Source organism: Cyclopterus lumpus, chromosome 13 (assembly GCF_009769545.1).
Source record: "Cyclopterus lumpus isolate fCycLum1 chromosome 13, fCycLum1.pri, whole genome shotgun sequence".
NCBI lineage: Eukaryota > Metazoa > Chordata > Actinopteri > Perciformes > Cyclopteridae > Cyclopterus > Cyclopterus lumpus.
In genome coordinates, this window is record NC_046978.1 from 12303206 (window position 1) to 12321910 (window position 18705).

Below are 18705 nucleotides of genomic sequence, written 5' to 3' on the forward strand. Positions count from 1 at the left end.
CTCTTTTTCTTCTTCTCTGCCAGTGAACTCAAACACAACACATGCATGATTTATCATTGCTGGTGTTCTTATTTTCAACAACACTGTGGACAGAGGATAAAACAAACATTTAGCATTTTAAAAAAACAAAGAAAAAATAAGTTTCAGTGTTGTTCTGTTGAACCACGAATGAACTGTTTGAAAGTAAAAATATTGACAGGGCAGGAAATTAACATTTTCCACTGTTGGTTAGGGTGGTTCCTGGATTAAACTTCACATACTCCTTCCACTATAGTCTAATATCATGATTTATATATTCAAATATAATTGTCTTTTGTTGAAACGATGGAACATTTTCTCTCAATTAACTAGCTAACCAGATGGAAACGTCATGGTAGTTGATCAGTGTGCAAAGATTCTGTCAGTCCTCTATCGCCCTGAAGAAAGGGCTTGGGGGATTTACAAAATTGTCTGGCCTGTAATATAACCAGAGATAATAAAGAAATAGATACCGTATACACAGTATAGCGATATCTCCTGGTTGACAAATTGTCTCATGTCTACATCCTCAAGTCACTTGACACCAAGCCCAACAAATAGCAATTCTAAAGAGGTTTTGCTGGCTTACTTTTCAAATTCATGAGCAAAGTTGTCATAGCTGCCAAAGTGATAATTTCAACGCTTAGTGTTTATTTCCTACCCTGTGTGTGTGTGTGTGTGGACCAGGAAACTCCTGTCTGTCGTCACTAATGAGCGAATAGAGTGAGGTGTTCATAAATTACAGCAGGACGGTCGGTGCTTGAAGCCTGAACGACAAGTCGAACTCAAGACTGACAACAAATAAAATAACAAGTCAGTCATACTGGATACACGAGGGAGTCGTACATATGACCGCTGGCGTTCTGACACATATGGCCAGTTATTCTCATCAGTTCAACACCAGTCAGAGGCAGCGTTCGTCAGAAACGTGGTGGTGTTTGTGTCCGTGGGGGGAGGGGCGTGGGGGGTGCTCAGTCTGGCTCTCTGCTCTTGTCTTCGTGGAGATGCAGCTCCTCCATCTTCTCCTGCAGGAAGGACACAGGCATGGAGCAGCCTCGGCTCCTCTGTGGCGTTGTGTTGAGCTGAGGATATTTGAAAAGTTGCTTCATCCAAACATCTCACGTCACTCAGGTGGTTAAGAGCCACACAGAGTTTGTTTCATCTGCAATATATGATATGATATACATGATATATATACTGTATATATATATATATATATACATGTATATTTCAATTGAGAATAAAGTTTAAATACCATTTTGAGAATGAAGATGACAAGAATACATTTAGAACTTCTGAGAATCAAAAAAAAAAAAAGATAATTTTAAATTAAATTAAATTCCCATTTATTTATTTGAGTTTTGCCTGGCTCTAATACTTATCAGTACTTTTGGAAAGCAGAACCCGGGGCACAGAAAGGATTATTTGTTGGTTTATTTTGCTTGTGTGACCAGAGGTCGAAACAACCAACCTGAGAGAAAACACCTTTTAGAGGGAAAACACACACACACAGTGTGTAGAATTTGATATTTTCTGTCTTTGGCAGAAATGTGTCCAAACCTGTGCTCATTTGCAAGATGCCATTCTCATAGAAAGAGTCCAGAAGTAGAGGCTTTAAATGATAGTACCAGCAGAAGTAGACTACATGTGTTACAATGTGTACAACATCTGCAGGAAACAAGCAGCCAGTATCGCTCATTGACTCCTCATTGATCAGCTCCTGTAGAGTCCCTCCAGACATCGGCCCTGACATACTGATAGTTCTATCGGTGCTGAGCTCATGAGCGTTTGTGACGAGATACTAACAACAACACCTTGCTCTGGTTCTCACCTTTCTCTCCGGCGATGTGTGCACGAGGAAGTTGTGGTGGTTTCCCCTCTTGTCCCTTTTCTCCGGCGTCCACACTCCCGGATCCGTCTGAGTGGAGCGCTCCGACACGCCCTGGTTGTTTTCTGTCTCATTACTTTGGGGGAAAACGAAGGCCTCCTTCTCTGAACCTGACAGGTAAAACGGTAAGATACCAAAAAGGGATTCGGGGTCATTTTGAAAGCAGGGGATTTATGCAGACGTTGTGTGACGGAGCAAAGGACGTAGTCCAGCTGTCACCTTCGGTTCTTGAGTTGGGGGCCGGGGTGCACGGGCAGGACCCCGTCGTGTTTTTGTGTTTCTTCAAGCACTCCACCCCCACCCGATCTCTGCAGTGTCTGTGACAGTTTATCCCACAGTCTGAGAGGCACAAAAGAAGACTATGAGACTCTAAAGGGAGCGCTGCCACATAACAGGGCCCGTTCACCTAAATCACAAAAAGAAGTGTCTGTGGATTTAATGCTTAGAGCAGCAACAAACTAATTTCTTCCATTACCGCAAGAGACAGATATCTCTCGAACCTGGACCGAAATGATCGGCTTTGGCAGAGTGGTTTGTAATGTGCTCTGATGAAGCTCATTACTGATGGCATGTGATCTTACCTTTACAGTGGTAGCCCTGTTTGATGACTCCCCACATCTACAAGAGGACAGACACGGTACATGTGATATTGAAGTTTTGTTGGCCATTATTATATAGAAAAAGGAAAAAGAAAGAATGGATACTCACAAAGCCTCCACACGTCTCGCAGAATGTGGGCCGCTTATATGTGGTTTCGTGGAAGTTGTGTGCGTTGAAGTTGAAGCCCAGCTTGGCACATATAGACATTCCCCTCATGAAGTAAGAGGTGATTTCTTCACGGCTGATTTGTCCTTCCCTGCACGCAGAACAGGGTGAGTTTTTGGGTAAACCATTCAACGCCTCATGGTCGTCACGGCAACAGGCCTCTGTGCGTGTGCCGGCTTCCTCACCTGTCAGTTTCGTGAGTGCAGAAGGAGAAGGGGAAGTTGGCTGCTATTTTCTCAAAATCCTCCAGTGCAATGTAACCGTGCTGGCTCTGGTCGTAGTTCTTCATTATGGACTGCAGGGGGCGACAGAGCAATCAGAGACGCAGTGGCCGCTTGTCAGAGAGCAGTTGGTTTAGTTCTGCTTTGGCCTGCCAAGTAATAAGGAAGTGAAAGAAGGCGGGAGGTGGCTGCAGTGTCACATACTCACATCCACCGTCTGCTTGACGTGCTTGGAGATGGTGTCGGGGTCGAGCCTGGGGGTGACCCCTGAGCCCCACTCCGCCACTACAGGCGCTTTAACCGGAGCAACGGGCTGTGGACCGACAGAGGCAGAGATGAGAGAGACACAAAGGGACTGCACATGTGAGAAACAAGAAGGAGGGGAAGAAAGAAAAAGAAAAGAAAAGAGCACGCCCACCACATAACACGCTTCTCTAACGTACAGCGCTTTGATGCGGCCAAATCTGATCTATGACAGCACCAAGGCTGTGCTTTTGTTTTGAAGAAAGGTGTTACACCCACACAGAGCACACAAGTGTCCCTCATCTCGTGAGAAGAGGTTGAAACAAGTGTGAGCCCGGTGGTGTTAGATGGAGCACAACTTCAAAGAGGAGCATGTGGCCCTACTGACCTGGATCTTGGTGTTCTTGGGCTCCTTGGTGTATGAAAGTTCATATATCTCATCCTCGGTGTAGTATAAATCTAGAGAGAGCTGACAAATAAAAAGAACACAATTGGAAGACATTCCTTGCGGGAGTCTCGTTCATCCGAAAAAGCCGTCTCCTCGCGTCGGTCTCGTACCGTGAGCAGATGCAGAAGGTCTTTGTTGGCCTCGAAGGGCGGCGTGCAGCTGTGAATGGCCACCAGGTCGCTGATGTTGCTGTACAGGTGCTCCAGCTTGCTCAGGTTGATCTTGTCCTCGTTGATGTAGTCCGGCAGGGCCTCGTTCAGCGAGATCAGGTCCTTCAGGTGGACCCCCAGGATGGGCACCTTGAAGCCGCTGCACATGTTGTAGACCCGCCGGTAGTTGATGTAGTTGCTGCGCGAGGAGAGCAGCTCTGTCATCTCACTCAGGGCCTGAGAGAGGGTGACGATCACGAGAGAGAGATCATGAAGACAGCAGCCATTTGTCTGCAGCTGTGTTCGACGTTTAATGAAAACATTTGGCTCAAAACTACCGATATAAACTTCTGTCAGCATTTTCCAACATTTGAGGCAAGTTTGCAACATGACTTCGTCTTTCGTTGTTCAAACGCAACGCTCATGAGTTTGCACAAACCAAATGTAACATCGTTTTGACATCAGGATAATAATATATTACATTTACAAAAATCATGTTACTTTTGTTTTTTCAAATCAAAAGGATCAAGAAAAAATAAGAAAAAATAGATGAAAGTGCAAGACAAAGAAACTTCAAGAGGGGCGTTAAAAGAGTTGACACCCAAAAGGAAACCAGAATTAAAATAAGTCTCCAGTTTGCTGTCATACCTGAATTATGAGTTATACCCAAAAAAGTTCAACTGATTTCTAAAACCTTCACATGTGCTGTGCTAGTTTCACAGTTAAGGCAAACATTTAAATAGATATCTCTTGACAGACAGAGAAGGTAGAAGTAAACAGAAACACAACTTTTTTTTATGAAAAGATATAAAATAATTGCAACATATTAAACAGACCAACACAAAGGCAATGAACCCAAATAAATGTCACAGTTCAAGAAGCAGAAGGATTCAAGAAAGAAAAGTGTCATCATGACATCTTGGTGGTGAGACAGTCATCAACAGAGTCGTGGTTATGTGTAATAATGTGTTTAGCACTTTAGTAGCACTTAAATGGCACTTACGGATAGTACTCTGTAGTTTAACGTTATTGAAGAAATTGTACTTGCTTGATTCTTGTTGTTCTGAGTTTGGACTCATGGTTTAATGCACTTATTGTGTGTCGCTTTGGATAAAAGCGTCAGCTAAATGACATGTCATGTAATGTAATGTAATATCTGAAAGACCTTTGTGACATCGGGAGGCAGCAGGTTCGAGGTGTCTTTGAGACGGGAGATGGAGCTGTGGCAGAGGCCTCCAGTCACGGCCATTAGAGTGTTAAAGTTTTGCAGCGCTCGGAGCTTCTATGGAGGAAAGAGCAGAGAAGTTATTCCCTCATAATCAAACAATAGCCAAAACATCCCTGGGAGCCTTCCCTCGCCCGGTTACCTGAGCCACGTGGATGAACTTGGTGAAGACCTGGGCTCTCTGCTGGGCCGTGTGTCTGCTGAGGATCATCAGCTGGACCCACTGGGAGACCCCGTTACACATCATGACCGAGCGCTCCAGAGCGGGGTTGTCCCTCACCGAGCCTCGAACCACGTAGCTCCGGTAGTCCAGGAACTGCCCAGTCGGGGACAGCAGCGGTCAGACAGGACGACTCTAGCATGTTTTATTTACTCAGGTGTACAAGCAGTTTGTCATTTTAATGTTTCCTTTGGTCGGATAAGCAGGTTATTTATTATCATTAATGATTCAAAATCTGTATTTTGCACCTTCAAGCAAAGAAAGAGAAGCGACGAGTGAGAAGTTGTTCTCTAAACTTACTGAAACGTTACAGAAGTTCTTGAACTCCAGGTAGCTGAGGTGCTGGGCCATCTCTTCTGGCTCCATGTGGTCGAAGATCAAAGACACCTTCCTCTTCTTCACAGAGGGCGAGGGCGCCTGGAATATGTTCCCATGAGGGCCTCTAGGAAAAAGAAAGCCGAGCAACAGGACAAAAATAGAGTTGTTTTTTTCTGCACAAAGAGGAAAAGCAACAACTCTAATTTTCTATTTATAGAAGAAATCGTTTGAGTCGTGGCCAAATAAGCAAAGTGCAAAGTTCATCCGGGGCATGCCGGTGAATCAAAATCAAAACATGGCTCACAAGCAGGAGGTGTCGATGAGGTGCGAGTGCGTCTCCTCTCCGTCTGAGCGGACCAGCGCCCACAGGTCCCCCATGGTCTGCTCAAGGAGGGGGTCCGCCTCGAACACCGCCGGGAACTGGCTGATCCACTGCCTTGCCACCAAGCAGGACGAGGGGAAAAAGAAATATACTTACTAACCCCGCATATGGAGACAGGACCAGCAGCTTCTGTCCCAGTCGTGTCTTCACTCACCTGATGAGGTGGCAGATCTGGGTCCGCTTCGGCCCCCTCTTGTCCGAGGGACAATCCTTATAAGTGAGGGACAGAGTCAAGGATCCCAACACACAATCATACGGCGCCACATTACACTCAACACCGGCAGCAGGGATATGCACTTCAAAATCTGCTTTCGCCCGACAAAACAAAGCAATGCCTGTTCCCTGATCTGATTAATGAGCGCAGCGGACATGTGATCAGGAGCGGTGCACACCGGTGGGTCCGGCGGCGCTGCCCGGAGCCACAGTGGAGGATATAGGGCGAGGAGTTTCTGGGCGAACATCTGAGACGTTACGACCCAACTGTGCATCATCAGGGTCATGTGGACCAGCTGGGTCCCTCTGGGGCTGGAGAGCTTCCCCTCCGAATCTGCGAACCGAAGCACAGCGGCGTGGGATTAAACTCGGTCAGAAACAACAACAACAACAACAACAACAACAACAACAACAACAACAAAACAGTGCCGGCTCAGGTCCAGCAGCTCAGTCCAGTTCATTTCAGTTCAATTCTGTCGGTCACTTAGTTCTATTTGAGGTGGATTTGGGATTTTCGGCGAGTTTTTCTGCAGGTGCTTTGTTTTTCTGACATTGCAGCTCAGGTGGATTTCTTTATTATTCTAATTATTTTTTTAATTTCCTTGTAGGTGTGAGTGTCTGTCTGTGTTAACCTTGCGATGAAATGACAACCTGCCCCGGTTGTTTTCCTGCCTGTCGCCTACTGTATGAGATACATCCAACTGTGACCTAGAGCAGAAATAAGCAAATAAAGAAAAAAAAGGTCTCGACAAATGGGTCTAATTTACTTGATATACAATACACCTTTTCATCATACATTATACCATAATGGGACATGAAGAGTGCGACCAAGTGTTAGGCATTGCCTTAAGGTAGTCTCTATCACTTTCTTTTATTACTATTTGTATTTGTATTTTATTTAATATTATCTTATTTTCTTTTGCAAATGAAACATATAGACGTGCTAGACACCACTTTGGGCATCTAGATGTTTTTATTTTTGTGGTTTGGATGACCTGACCAATGAAGAGAGTGAGACCAAGGAAAGAGAAGCAGAGAGGAGAGACAGATCTGTATTGCATGGGAATAGCGAGTTGGCCTCTGCAGCCCAACTAAACAAAGCTTGATTGTATGAGACTGCCCGTTGTCTCCTTCCCTCCCTCCCCACTCCCTCCCTCCTTCCCTGTCAGTCCCTCTCTCCCTAGACCCCCCCCCCCCCCCCCACCTTCATTTATATAACCTGGCTGTGATAAAGGGTAAAGGCACATGACAAACTTTGGGAACACATGCAAACGTGCCGGGACAGAGACTGACCGAAGCAGTTCAGGCAGCGCTGGATGAGCTCATCCAGGCTGGCGGCGCTGACGCTGGGGGCCGAGCTGGGGCTCTGCAGGGCCCGGGTGATGTCCTGAGGACTAGGACATGTGTTCCTCCTCCGCTGGACCAGCTTCCTGCTCTCTCCATTGGGCTTCCTGAGAGAGAGAGAGAGAGAGAGAGAGAGAGAGAGAGAGAGAGAGAGAGAGAGAGAGAGAGAGAGAGAGAGAGAGAGAGAGAGAGACAGACACAGACAGGCAGTATAAGAAGCCTAGAAACAAGTAGAGTGGTGAGAGAGCGTGGTGAGGTAGTGCAGGTCAGCATCTGAGGAAACGCAGCTCCCCCACATCTGATAAGCCAGTAGTTCTTAAACTTATTGGAGGTACTGAACCCTGCAAGCTTTATCAGTGCAGTAGCCGAACCCTTCGTAATTGGAAAAATAAAATATGATTTCTTCAAAACATAGGTATATATTTTATTAGTGCACAAAATGAACCATGCATCAGTTCTAAACAAAATCACTGTGTTCAAAGAACAAAACCAACAAAACATGAATTTCACACGAAAAACATAACTCAATGAATATTTCCTGCAAATCAATGTATGAAATGCTCGGCTGTACCTTGGCAAGTGCCATTCTCATGTCATTTTTACAACAAAGTCTGTTCCTTTTCTTAGTTTTCATGTCTACCATCCTCGAAAAGGATTGCTCTCAAAGATACGTTGTAACAAACGGAGTGAGTATCTCAGGGCTTTCTTGGCAATAAGAGGGTATGGTACAATTTGGTGACACCAAAACGTTGAGAGCGTTGTTGTTCTGAAGAGTTGTTGTTCTGAAGAGTTGCTGTTCTGAAGAGTTGCTGTTGAAGCTCTGCTGAAGTTCATTGATTTCGTCGAGGTATTCATCGTTGACATCTAAACGTGAACGGCTGTCCCACCCATGCTGGACATGATTCTGGTGGGGAAGTATCCGTCGAGAGACTTTGCGAGCTCATCTAAGTGCACGGCAGTTGCTTGCTTCAGCTCCTCAGGTACAGAAAAGTCTCTCCAATTCCAGACACGTCTTCGATCTTACTCACAGTCGTCCAGCAGGGGAAAGTTTGTGAAGTTATCATTCTCTGTTTGTCGTTTCCATAAAGGGAGCTTTTTTTTAAACCTTTTACACCCCAGCCTATTTTTTAGGCTTCTGCTCGAAAACATACCCACACTAAAAAAGGGTGTATCTCCTCTACCACAAGGGCTACTTGAATAATGTTGGTGTTATAATAAAAGTAAACACGCCTTCAGGTTTTCTTCCTTTTCGATGGTGTTGACTCCACCGCCCTGCATCTGTCGATTGAGATGATTGAGAGCATCGAAAATATCGGCCATGTACGCCAAAATGAGAATGAACTCAGAATTTTCGAAGCAATCTGCGTGACAATGTTTGTACTCTCGCAAAAACAGGGCTAATTCCACACGCATGGCAAAAACACGATTCAGCACGTTTCCCCGGGATAACCACCGAACGTTAGAATGGTACAGAAGTACCTCGGATTCAGAGCCCATTTCCTTACACATCTCTTTGAAGATGCGGTGCTTCATAGCATTATTTAATATAATTATATAATATATAATGTTTAATACTTCTGCCAGTTCTGGAGGCAAGGTTTTTGTTGCCAACGCATGCCTGTGCGGAACACAGTGTGTATCAATGATGTGTGGTGCATCAGATTTCACCAGCGCTCCAAAACCAGTGTCGTCCCAGCATGGCTGGAGTTCCGTCCGAACAAACTGCAGAAACCATATTCCACGAAAGATTGTTGTCTCTGAAGAAGTCATTCACGAGTTTCTTCACATCGACTGCCTTGGTTGTTGTTGTAAGAGGCTTACTAAATAAAAATTCTTCCTTTATCTCGTTGTCTTTCATATAGCGCACAAATACAACAAGCTGGCTTGGATTGGAAACATCGGTGGTCTCGTCGAGTTGGAGGCTGAATTTAGCTGTGCTTGAGATCAGATCTGCAACTACTTGAGCCAAGATGTCATCGCTCATGTTGTCTATTCTGCTGCTTATAGTGTAATTTGAAAGAGGAATTTGGGACAACTTATCTTCAGCAGCTTTTCCCAGCATGATATTCGCCATCTTCAACGCAGCTGGTTTTACGAGTGTTTCACCAATGGTGTGTGGTTTGCCCTGCTTTGTGATCAGGTGCCCAGCTTCGTACGATGCTGTGAGGATCGGTTTGTCGACGGGTACAAAGCCGAGAACAGGCAGAGTAGCCTTTTCATCGAATCTGTCTCTCTTCACCTTGAATTCAGTGAGCGTTGTGTTCTTGTATTTCCCATCTCTTTCAGCTTTAGGAAGTGTTCCTTTAGTTTTGCCGGTGCTAGACTAGAATTGCTCAACTTAGCATTGCAAATCATGCATTGAGGACGCTGGCTCCCATCATGTTCCTTTATAAATACATATTGTATGTATTCGTCCAACCACCAACCTTTCCTTTTTTGCTCGATATAGTTAGTATGATTGAAAGATTAAAAGGAAATCACAAATGACGTACAATCACAACAGCTACAAGTCGATTACTGAGCGCACCAAGTTCCCTGCAGCACAGATATCAAATATTATTCGCGGCATTCGCGCCTTAGAGGGGGTGAGTATTGAAGCCCATTCCCGCAACTGTGAGAAAAAAATGAGGATCCTGTAAGTCATAATAATGAGATACTAGTTGTGTATATATGATGATATCCTCCAATAACTTTCCTTGTAATACATGATCAAAGGATGGATAATCTAAGAGACTTCTTGAAACAGAGAAATGTTCCTGAGGAAACAATAGAGACCCTGGAGCACCATCTCAGAAAAGAAATGCTCTGAAAGCAATGAGACAAATACAAATAGGATGGATGCATTATGATAATGAAAAAGAGGCTTTCAAGCAAGTGAGAGCCAGACGAGGAGTTGGAACAAGAAAAGGTGTTTCAAAGGATGCTCAGAAGAGAGATTTGATTAGGAAGCAATTGTCCTGTTCTTTCCAGAAAGGAGAAACAGTCTAGGACCATCCATCCATCCATCCATTTTCAATACCGCTTATCCTCATTAGGGTCGCGGGGGCGCTGGAGCCTATCCCAGCTGACATAGGGCGAAGGCAGGGGACACCCTGGACAGGCCGCCAGTCCATCGAGGGCACATGTAGGGACATACAACCATTCACTCTCACATTCACACCTATGGGCAATTTAGAGATCAATTAACCTGCAGCATGTCTTTGGACTGTGGGAGGAAGCCGGAGAGCCCGGAGAGAACCCACGCTGCCACGGGGAGAACATGCAAACTCCACACAGAAGGACCGCTCCGACCGGGAATGGAACCCGCGGCCCTCTTGCTGTGAGGCGACAGTGCTAGCCACTACACCACCGTGCAGCCCCACAGTCTAGGACCCGTAACAGATTTTGTGTTTGATCTCAAAGATTATCAAGAGGTGACAGTTGACAATGGAATTACAGTTGGACAATTGAACACTGAAACAAAGCTCCCTCTTCTTAGGTTTTATTTGACCACACAGAATAAAACAATGGACAATCCACACCGTCATCATCTTTGGAGCGACAGGTGAGCTCTCAGAATCCGTCTTCCACTTCTTCTCTCAGTGTTGCTACGGCGCCGCCATCAGCTACATTTGAAACGATCAACCCTGAAGTGATATCTCTTGGAAGCACTAATTTTAATTGCACTCTATTCCACACACCGGTTGGGAGTGAGGATGTTTTTGAGAGCAGCAACATTGTTTTTGAAGGAGACTTTTCTGAAAATGAGCAATGAGAGTGAGAGGGTGAGGAGAATATTGGTTGTTCACAGAGGCAGGTACTGCCAGAGCTCATGGCACATTTCTACAACAGCGGTAATGGACTTCAAGATGTTGACATCAAAGTCCAGCTTGTTCTGCTAGATGGAACACTTGAGAAGGGGTATGATGATGAAGGAGCTGTGAGAGCATTTGGCCCCGCTACAGACCCCGCTAAAAAAGTTCTTCAATGCAAGTGCAGGACTGAGCAGTCAATATATTTGTAGTATCAATGCATGCTTTGCAACAGATGTTGCGGTATACAACCGAGAATCTGGAGCGAGGCTGAAAGTACAATATTGCGTCACACCTGAAGTCAGCATAATATGTGCACATCCACACCGACACGGGGTTTCCTCTGAAAACCGTGTTCCTTTTCAGCGCCCCGCAGAAGAGAGTTGGTGGAGTACAGCTGGAGAGGGTCTCATTCACTGCAATGTGATGATGTAAAGAGTGGAGCACACAGGAGGCGAATGCATGTGTGTGACAGCGTGGGAACGCGTCTGCGGCGGATGAGCAACATTTACTGTCAGACGGTCAAATCTGTATCGTAGCGGCTGCACTGAGAAATAAAAACTATTTTTGTTCTTCCTGTGACGTACAGAATACAGTTTCACCTCCTCGGGGTGTCTAAAAACAGCCCATCTGAGGAGGAGAGGCTACTCCTCGGATGAACTCCCAGGGATCCAGAGTCCACAAGGTTCGGGAACTAAGGGAGAGCCAGGACTAAAAATGAATGACGGAAGGCCGTGCATAGCACATGGACCACACCTTTGCAGCTGGATTGATGCTGAGTGAGGTCAGAAAGGAGGGAAAAAAACAAAAAATACTTTCACCCAATGAAGCTCAGGGAGCAGTGCTTCTTTGCTGTAGTGTTGACTCTTTAATTAAAGGGCTTCTCAAATGCCCTTAAAAAGACAAATGAGACTGCTCTTTGTCGTGATGCGATTGCTTCCTCTTCAGATCAAGAGCTCAGTTTAGCAACGTCTGACTGCATTTCACAATAATCACTAACCGACCCTTTTCATACTGTTTTTTCTTCAAACCATCTCAGCCTCACTTTTTGCAAACGTGATCCTTTCGTGTGTGTGTGTACGTGTGTGTGTGTGTGTGTGTGTGGCTCCCTTTGAAAAAAACAACCGCCGTGAAGCGTTCAATGTTGTCCTTGTGTCTCGTAACGCTGTGAAACTGCAGCCTACTGTCCCGATATTACCAGGAAACACTTTGACTTCAGAGAACTGGCGACAAGTTCCCTGAATGACCAGACCTGCGGCCTTCTCTTGTGAGTGTGTGTGGGCTTATTTCCCCCCCAGCCCATTCTCAACACACACACATAAAATGCACAACTCAACATACACATACATATAGATTTATCGTTTGCTGTACATAAGGCGAGTGGACATCTTACTTCGTACGTGTGGCCTTGAGTGGATCTATTTGTACCACGAGCCGCATCGCTGCATGAATGCGCCATTTCACACAGTTATCACAGCACACATTCACTCCCCTCGGCCATGCCTGGATTCACAAACCCTGATGGGGTTGGGTTTTTTTTGTCAGGGACAACCCCATCTCTTTACATCCTGGTAGTCCAGCTCCAAGGAGGCTGGTTTGGAAACCCGTGGGGCAACAAAGCCTGCACCTCTCCTCCTCCTCTTCCTCCTCTTCGCCTCATTACATCAGCTGGTTGACTTGAAAACACTAAACAGCACAGCGTGTACCACCCAGAGCTGTGGTGCAGAGATCATAGGTGGAGGTGCCCGGGTTCATTCATCCCTCAGCCCTCTGTGACACTTGTTTCATCGCATGCTTCGTAATGTCTTCGATGACTTGAAGAATGAGACGCGTCCCTCGATTCTTAAACCTTGTTGTCTTCTGTCCCTTTGAGGCTATTGTGTAACATGTGATTTTGAGGCTATATACATAATATTGACTTCACTTGACTCCTCTGTTATTTGAGAGAATTAGCCAAGCAGTAAACAACGTCAAAAGGGCTTAAGACGCCTACGGCTTGTGGCTTTTCCTAAGCTCCTTAAAACGGATTTAATTTCAAAGAAATTTCTCATTTTAATTAGAGTTTTATTTTTTTATTTGTGAAAAACACGCTAAAATGACACACGAAGCACCATTTTAAAAACGGACACTCAGAAAAGCAAAAAAACCTCAGTTCAAGTCTCCTTAACTCATGAACACATTTCCCACTTTGCACCCAATTTGCTGAAGACACAGTAATCAGTCATTTTGTTTTTCATTTCAAAACACGGCCCTTCCAAATGGCCCACACCCGTGGACCAATTGGCCCAAATACGTGTCTGAACACCTAATTGTTTGGTTGTGGACTTGTCAGTCAGGATGTAAGCACTTTAAAAAGACAGCAGGTCTCTTTACAACAACAATGGGAACCAACAGAGCAGCGACAGGCCCGTTTCCAAAAATGTGTATTAGCAATAGAAAGAAAGAAAAACCTGTAATTCATGTTTTCTTTTTAGTTACCACAAAGATGTTTAGTGTCTCCATACTATATTATATTTAGAATCAGTTTTGTTCAGATGTTCAGTGCAAAATGCCGCCTTTGGAAATGCATTGTTGAGAGAACGAGTCCTCAGGGTGCCGCACTGCTCATCTGCTGCTGTCGTGTTCGGTCGATACGTTCATCTGCTTCAACTGAACAGTATCTGTGGAAAAAGATAATCAATAGACTATTTCATTTAAAGTGTAGAAATGCTAAAAGTGTTTAGATAGTGCTTAAGTGACCTTAAAAAAAGCTGTCAGTAATAACAACACATCATTTAACATACTCAGCCCAGCTCCTGAGTATGCTGAGCTCTATTAGGCCACCTTTTATCTTATTAAATATATGACTGTGGGTTGAGCATTCCCATCGTATGATTCCCAGAGTCCAAAACTCACAAAGTATTAAGTGTTTTACAATGATGAAAAAGAAGTGTGCGCTTTGCATTTCTGCTTGACGAAAGCATTTTCACATTTTTAATTTCTAAACGTATACACATGACTATCTCTGCGCGTATGAGTTCTTTTACAAGTTTGTGTTTTACAAAGTGCAAAAACTGAAACGATTGATTCATTGCCGCACATTTTGTCCAATCGGTGGCTTTCTTATCTCGGTGCCCTTTCCAACCTGTCATCTCTCCCTTTGACTCAGAGTGAATCCGCCTGTCTGCCGAAGCATGAGAGCAGACGCTACTACGAAGTGCTGACAGGGGAAATGTTATTGATGTCACGGCGTCTGCCGGGGAATTTCCCCCAGAGTGCCGAGCAGGTTGATGTCCGTCCATTTGCATTCACCTTTTTTTTCACAAGACAACACAATAATGTTTAACTGCGCGTCTATGGAAACACGTCCCTGCTCACACTTGACAGTGGAATGGGGAAATCCTCCTGTGAATGACAATGAGGGCGAAACCCCGAGCAGCCTCTTCTCGGAGCCCTATTGAACGAGTGTGGGTCCATCATATCACTGATTTGGTTTTAGGAAGACTTTCCACGCCTCCTTTTATCCTCACTTCACACACTTTTTTTCTCCTCTTCCTTCGTCCTTGCTCTATTCAAGCCATTCAGGAAACAGCTTCTCCTTCCCCCCCCCCCCCCCCCCCCCCCCCCCACCCCCACCCACCCACACACACACACACACACACACACACACACACACACACACACTCTCTTTCCCATCCGTGTCACGACTCCTGGCTACAGATCCAGTCCCCCTCCTCCCCTTTCTCCCCTCTCTCGCTCTCACACTGGCGGGGGGATATGCAAATTCCTCTCTTTCTTTCCTTAATTGATTAATTGAAGCCAGGGCCCTTTGAAGGCCTTGTTTGTGCCCTGCTCTCTCTCTCTCTCTCTCTCTCTCTCTCTCTCTCTCTCTCTCTCTCTCTCTCTCTCTCACAACCTGCGTTCTTGTTCCCTCTGCATCGTTTGCCCTGATCCGTTCATGCATTTGGTGCAACAATAAAGCCACTGTAACAACTAGTGTGGTTGGCATCATGAACATCGCAGCAAACACCCATGAAGAGGAAACTGTTTGGCCCTGAAGCCACCAATGAGTCAGACACTGAAATCATACCTGGGCAACCTCTGAAGCTATCAGCACCAATTTATGCTTTCTCTCCATCTTATATTTGTCTCACACACACACACACACACACACACACACACACACACACACACACACACACACACACACACACACACACACACACAGTAGTGTTTTTATGACTTTTGGGGACTCACATTAATTTTCTGGATCATTACCCGACCAGCTACCGTCCTAATCCCAAACCTTACTCTTAGTTTTAGCCTAACCTAAACCTAAACCTATCAAACATCCACAAAACAGGATCACTTTGTCACAAAGCCACTATCACTAGGTAGCACTACAACATGAATCAATATTGAAGTATCTGTATTTATTTATTTATTCAGCATGAACAAAAAAAAGGTAACTTCTTCATTGCACGGATTGTGCACGCTCACAGAAAAGAAATCAGAAATGCTGCAGCATGCTTCAATAGGCAGTTTTTCTGTTGTTGCTATTTTTGCATGTGCAAAAAAAGAAGCAAAAGTATCTACAGCGATGCAAAACAAAACTATGCAACTATCGCCGACACAGAATTACTACAGATATAGTAATCTCTGCATTTTGCATTGGAACACCTGTTCTCGTTCACGCCACAACTTACGTCCTCTATTGCACACCTTGGACAGAATATTTCTGAGCCATCACCGGCAATCTTTAGCAAATAATGTCCAGATGTCCGGCATCTATTGCGTCCGGTGGGGACATCCGATTATGTGGTTGGGAGGGGTTTCCTCTATGGAGATGAGGAATGGAGAGTAAGGCGGAAGCACAGGTGACACCATCGTGGAAAGGGCCGTAAACCCCTCTGTGACTGGGAGAGGACGACGCAGTGTCCCGTACGGTTACACAACCGCCTGGATCGGCCTCACCTGGACCCTCTCCTCACCTGGCACAAGTCCTACAAAGAGGAATGGGAATACTTTGTCTACGTTGTATGTGCCAATTTGGAGGAGGGGGGTTATATTAGGAGTTGTATAGATATATATTTAATTTAAATACAATTTCTAGATGAATTTTAGTGGTATGTATATATGTACATGTATAAGTATAGTATGTAAACATGTGCTAACTGTAGAATAGATACACAGAGGATTTATTTTAGTTTGAGTGAGAACACTTTAGTTCACATCGACTTCTGTTGTGCTGACTCTGTGAAGACTTTTTAGAAAAAGCGAACTCGGTATTGAGAAATGCGTGTTACCAATTGTTTAAAAAAAACCCAACACTATGAGATAAGCTCCCCACTGAAGGGGAAGCCCAGTGGTGTGGCCCGCTCGTCAGTCCACCTTAGTCTCAGGTAGCTGAATCACACATAACACATATCTGACTCCCTTAACAGTTGACACCCAACCCCGTTCATTCCAGTCAATCTGATAAGAGCTGCGGTACAGCAGTAAATAAAACAAGTACCACTGAAAACACAGGATACTAGTTTATTATCAGTATCTAAGATCTATAATGCAAAAAAAAAACCCACAAACACTGAACATATCTAAACAGACGGATTAGCAGGACAGAACCGAAACGCAGAACACATTTTCCACGGAAAGGTGAGCAACTGTTGAATGTCAGAGCAAGCTTGTGTGTAGTAAACACACAAACCATTTGAGATGTTGATATTCTGAGCTGATATACAGGTCAAACACATTGACACCTTTTTTTTAACACAAAAGTCTCTCTCTTCCTCCACGGCACTCTGTATAGTTTAAAAAACTAAAGTGGCAGAGAACTCACAACTCAAATGTCCTTGTTTCTCTTTCAAATTGTCAAGAGCCTTTGCACAAACCACACTGCCTCTCACAACCTCACGGCTCACACATCTCTGCTGCACACAAGCCTGCTGACACATACTCAGACTCAACACTTGCTAAGACTTGCGAGGGGGGGTCAGAGTGCACCAGATTCTCTCACTTTTGGTTCGCTCCCCACTTTTGAATTACCTCTTGGTCTTGTTCATTGCAGAGCTCTTCTCCTCAGCGGCACTCCTCCTCCACTGGTAATCCGCACCGGCATCTGAGCGTGTCCCCTACAGCTCCATGGTTGACCCTGCTCCTCCTGCTCCTCCTGCTCCTCCTCCTCTTCTTCTGTGTCCTCTATGAGTGTATGTGCCCGGGGCAGCGAGAGTGGGCACAGGACGGAGAGCTGCCGGTCATCGACTCATCCAATCTCTCTCTGCTTGTCAATCTGCTTTGTGTCAGTCAACCTCTGTGATATCTGGAGGTATCTGTCAACCACAAATCAGCGACAAAACAGACTTCACGCTCCCTCCGCCTGCAACAAGGTGGACTCGCTGAAAGATGAACATTTTTAAAAAGTCTGAAAGTAGAGTGGGAGAGCTAACAAAAGACATTCACTTTCCCGTTCAACATAAACAAGTCAGCATCTTAAATGGAGGAACTGGCTCTGACAGATAGGGGAACTTGCATCAGTTTCTGTGTGTGCGTTTAACTGTGTTTGTATGTGCGTGTGTGCCCAAGGGGGAGGGGAGAGAGAGAGAGAGAGAGAGAGAGCGAGAGAGTGGTGAACACAAATGCAGTACCCATAGAGGAAGGAGGAGGAGAGCTAGAGGGAGATAGTGATGAGCAATCATCTGAGCACCATCAGTGTACTCCAGGAAACGACATCTGCGGTTCTTTTTCTCAGAGCATTAACACAGAAAACAAAAACACCCCCCAAAAAAATAGGCCACACCTCATTGTCACTTTTTGATGCAGTTGTTTTTCTGGGGGCACTGCCTGAACTTGGCGAAAGAATCGGTTCCTGAAAAGAAATCGTCAGTTGTCTGAGAACATTGTTGAATCATGACACGCATCCGTCTCCCCTCCTAGATTTGTTCACTCCAGGGTCTCAAGCATCTCCTGAATCACGTCCATCACCCTGATTTGTTCTTTTTTTTTTTAACTCTCTCTGTCATTTCTCAGGGTAGCAAGCCATTACACAGGGAGGTAGTGTTTGTGCTTGTGAATGTGGCAGTGCAGCTGGACAGGGAGACTCAAAGGCATCCTTGTTTTAACACACCAAGAGGAAGAGGCGACCAAACAGGGGACATTAATGTCCCCAAGTCTGCAGAGGTGGCTTCTTTGCTGCAGGAAGCTGACTGGCTGGCAGAGAGAGTGAGCGAGATGGCATTCAAAAGCAGGGAAAGATGCACCGAGCAGGAATCCTGCAGTCAATGCACGCCGGGTCCAAATCACCACAAAAAAAAGAAAAGAAAATGCATTTGGACTTGCTTTCGAAAGTAGATCAGTGAACGTCACAGTAGGGAACACAAATTGTAAGGCCATATTTCCTGGCAATGTGGTAATCTTACTGTAACATTAAGTAATAGTTATGTAAAACAGGAAGTGTTGCAATAAACACAACTGGTAAATATAAAGACATTTGACACATTTGACA

The 18705-nt window shown here is 45.1% G+C and overlaps 1 protein-coding gene across 4 annotated transcripts; it reads right to left on the reverse strand.

Annotated features, from left to right (window-relative positions):
- Window positions 1-46: 46 nt before the first annotated feature.
- On the reverse strand, window positions 47-17923 carry rasgrp4 (RAS guanyl releasing protein 4). Of its 4 annotated transcripts, none has more exons than XM_034548231.1 (17): window positions 17250-17920; window positions 7384-7541; window positions 6313-6424; window positions 6032-6094; window positions 5800-5931; window positions 5478-5619; window positions 5100-5273; window positions 4898-5014; window positions 3694-3969; window positions 3524-3604; window positions 3101-3205; window positions 2857-2966; window positions 2615-2762; window positions 2488-2524; window positions 2126-2245; window positions 1850-2016; window positions 47-1100 (listed from the first exon to the last, which is right to left on the reverse strand). In XM_034548231.1, the coding sequence occupies exons 1-17, from the start codon at window positions 17264-17266 to the stop codon at window positions 990-992; spliced, it is 2070 nt and encodes a 689-aa protein (XP_034404122.1). In that variant the 5' UTR covers window positions 17267-17920; the 3' UTR covers window positions 47-989. The 4 variants fall into 4 exon arrangements, with proteins under 4 accessions (XP_034404122.1, XP_034404124.1, XP_034404125.1 ...); XM_034548233.1 differs by lacking the exon at window positions 17250-17920 and adding an exon at window positions 6723-6798 and having other exon boundaries at window positions 7384-7494; XM_034548232.1 differs by having other exon boundaries at window positions 1071-1180; window positions 17250-17923.
- Window positions 17924-18705: the final 782 nt, after the last annotated feature.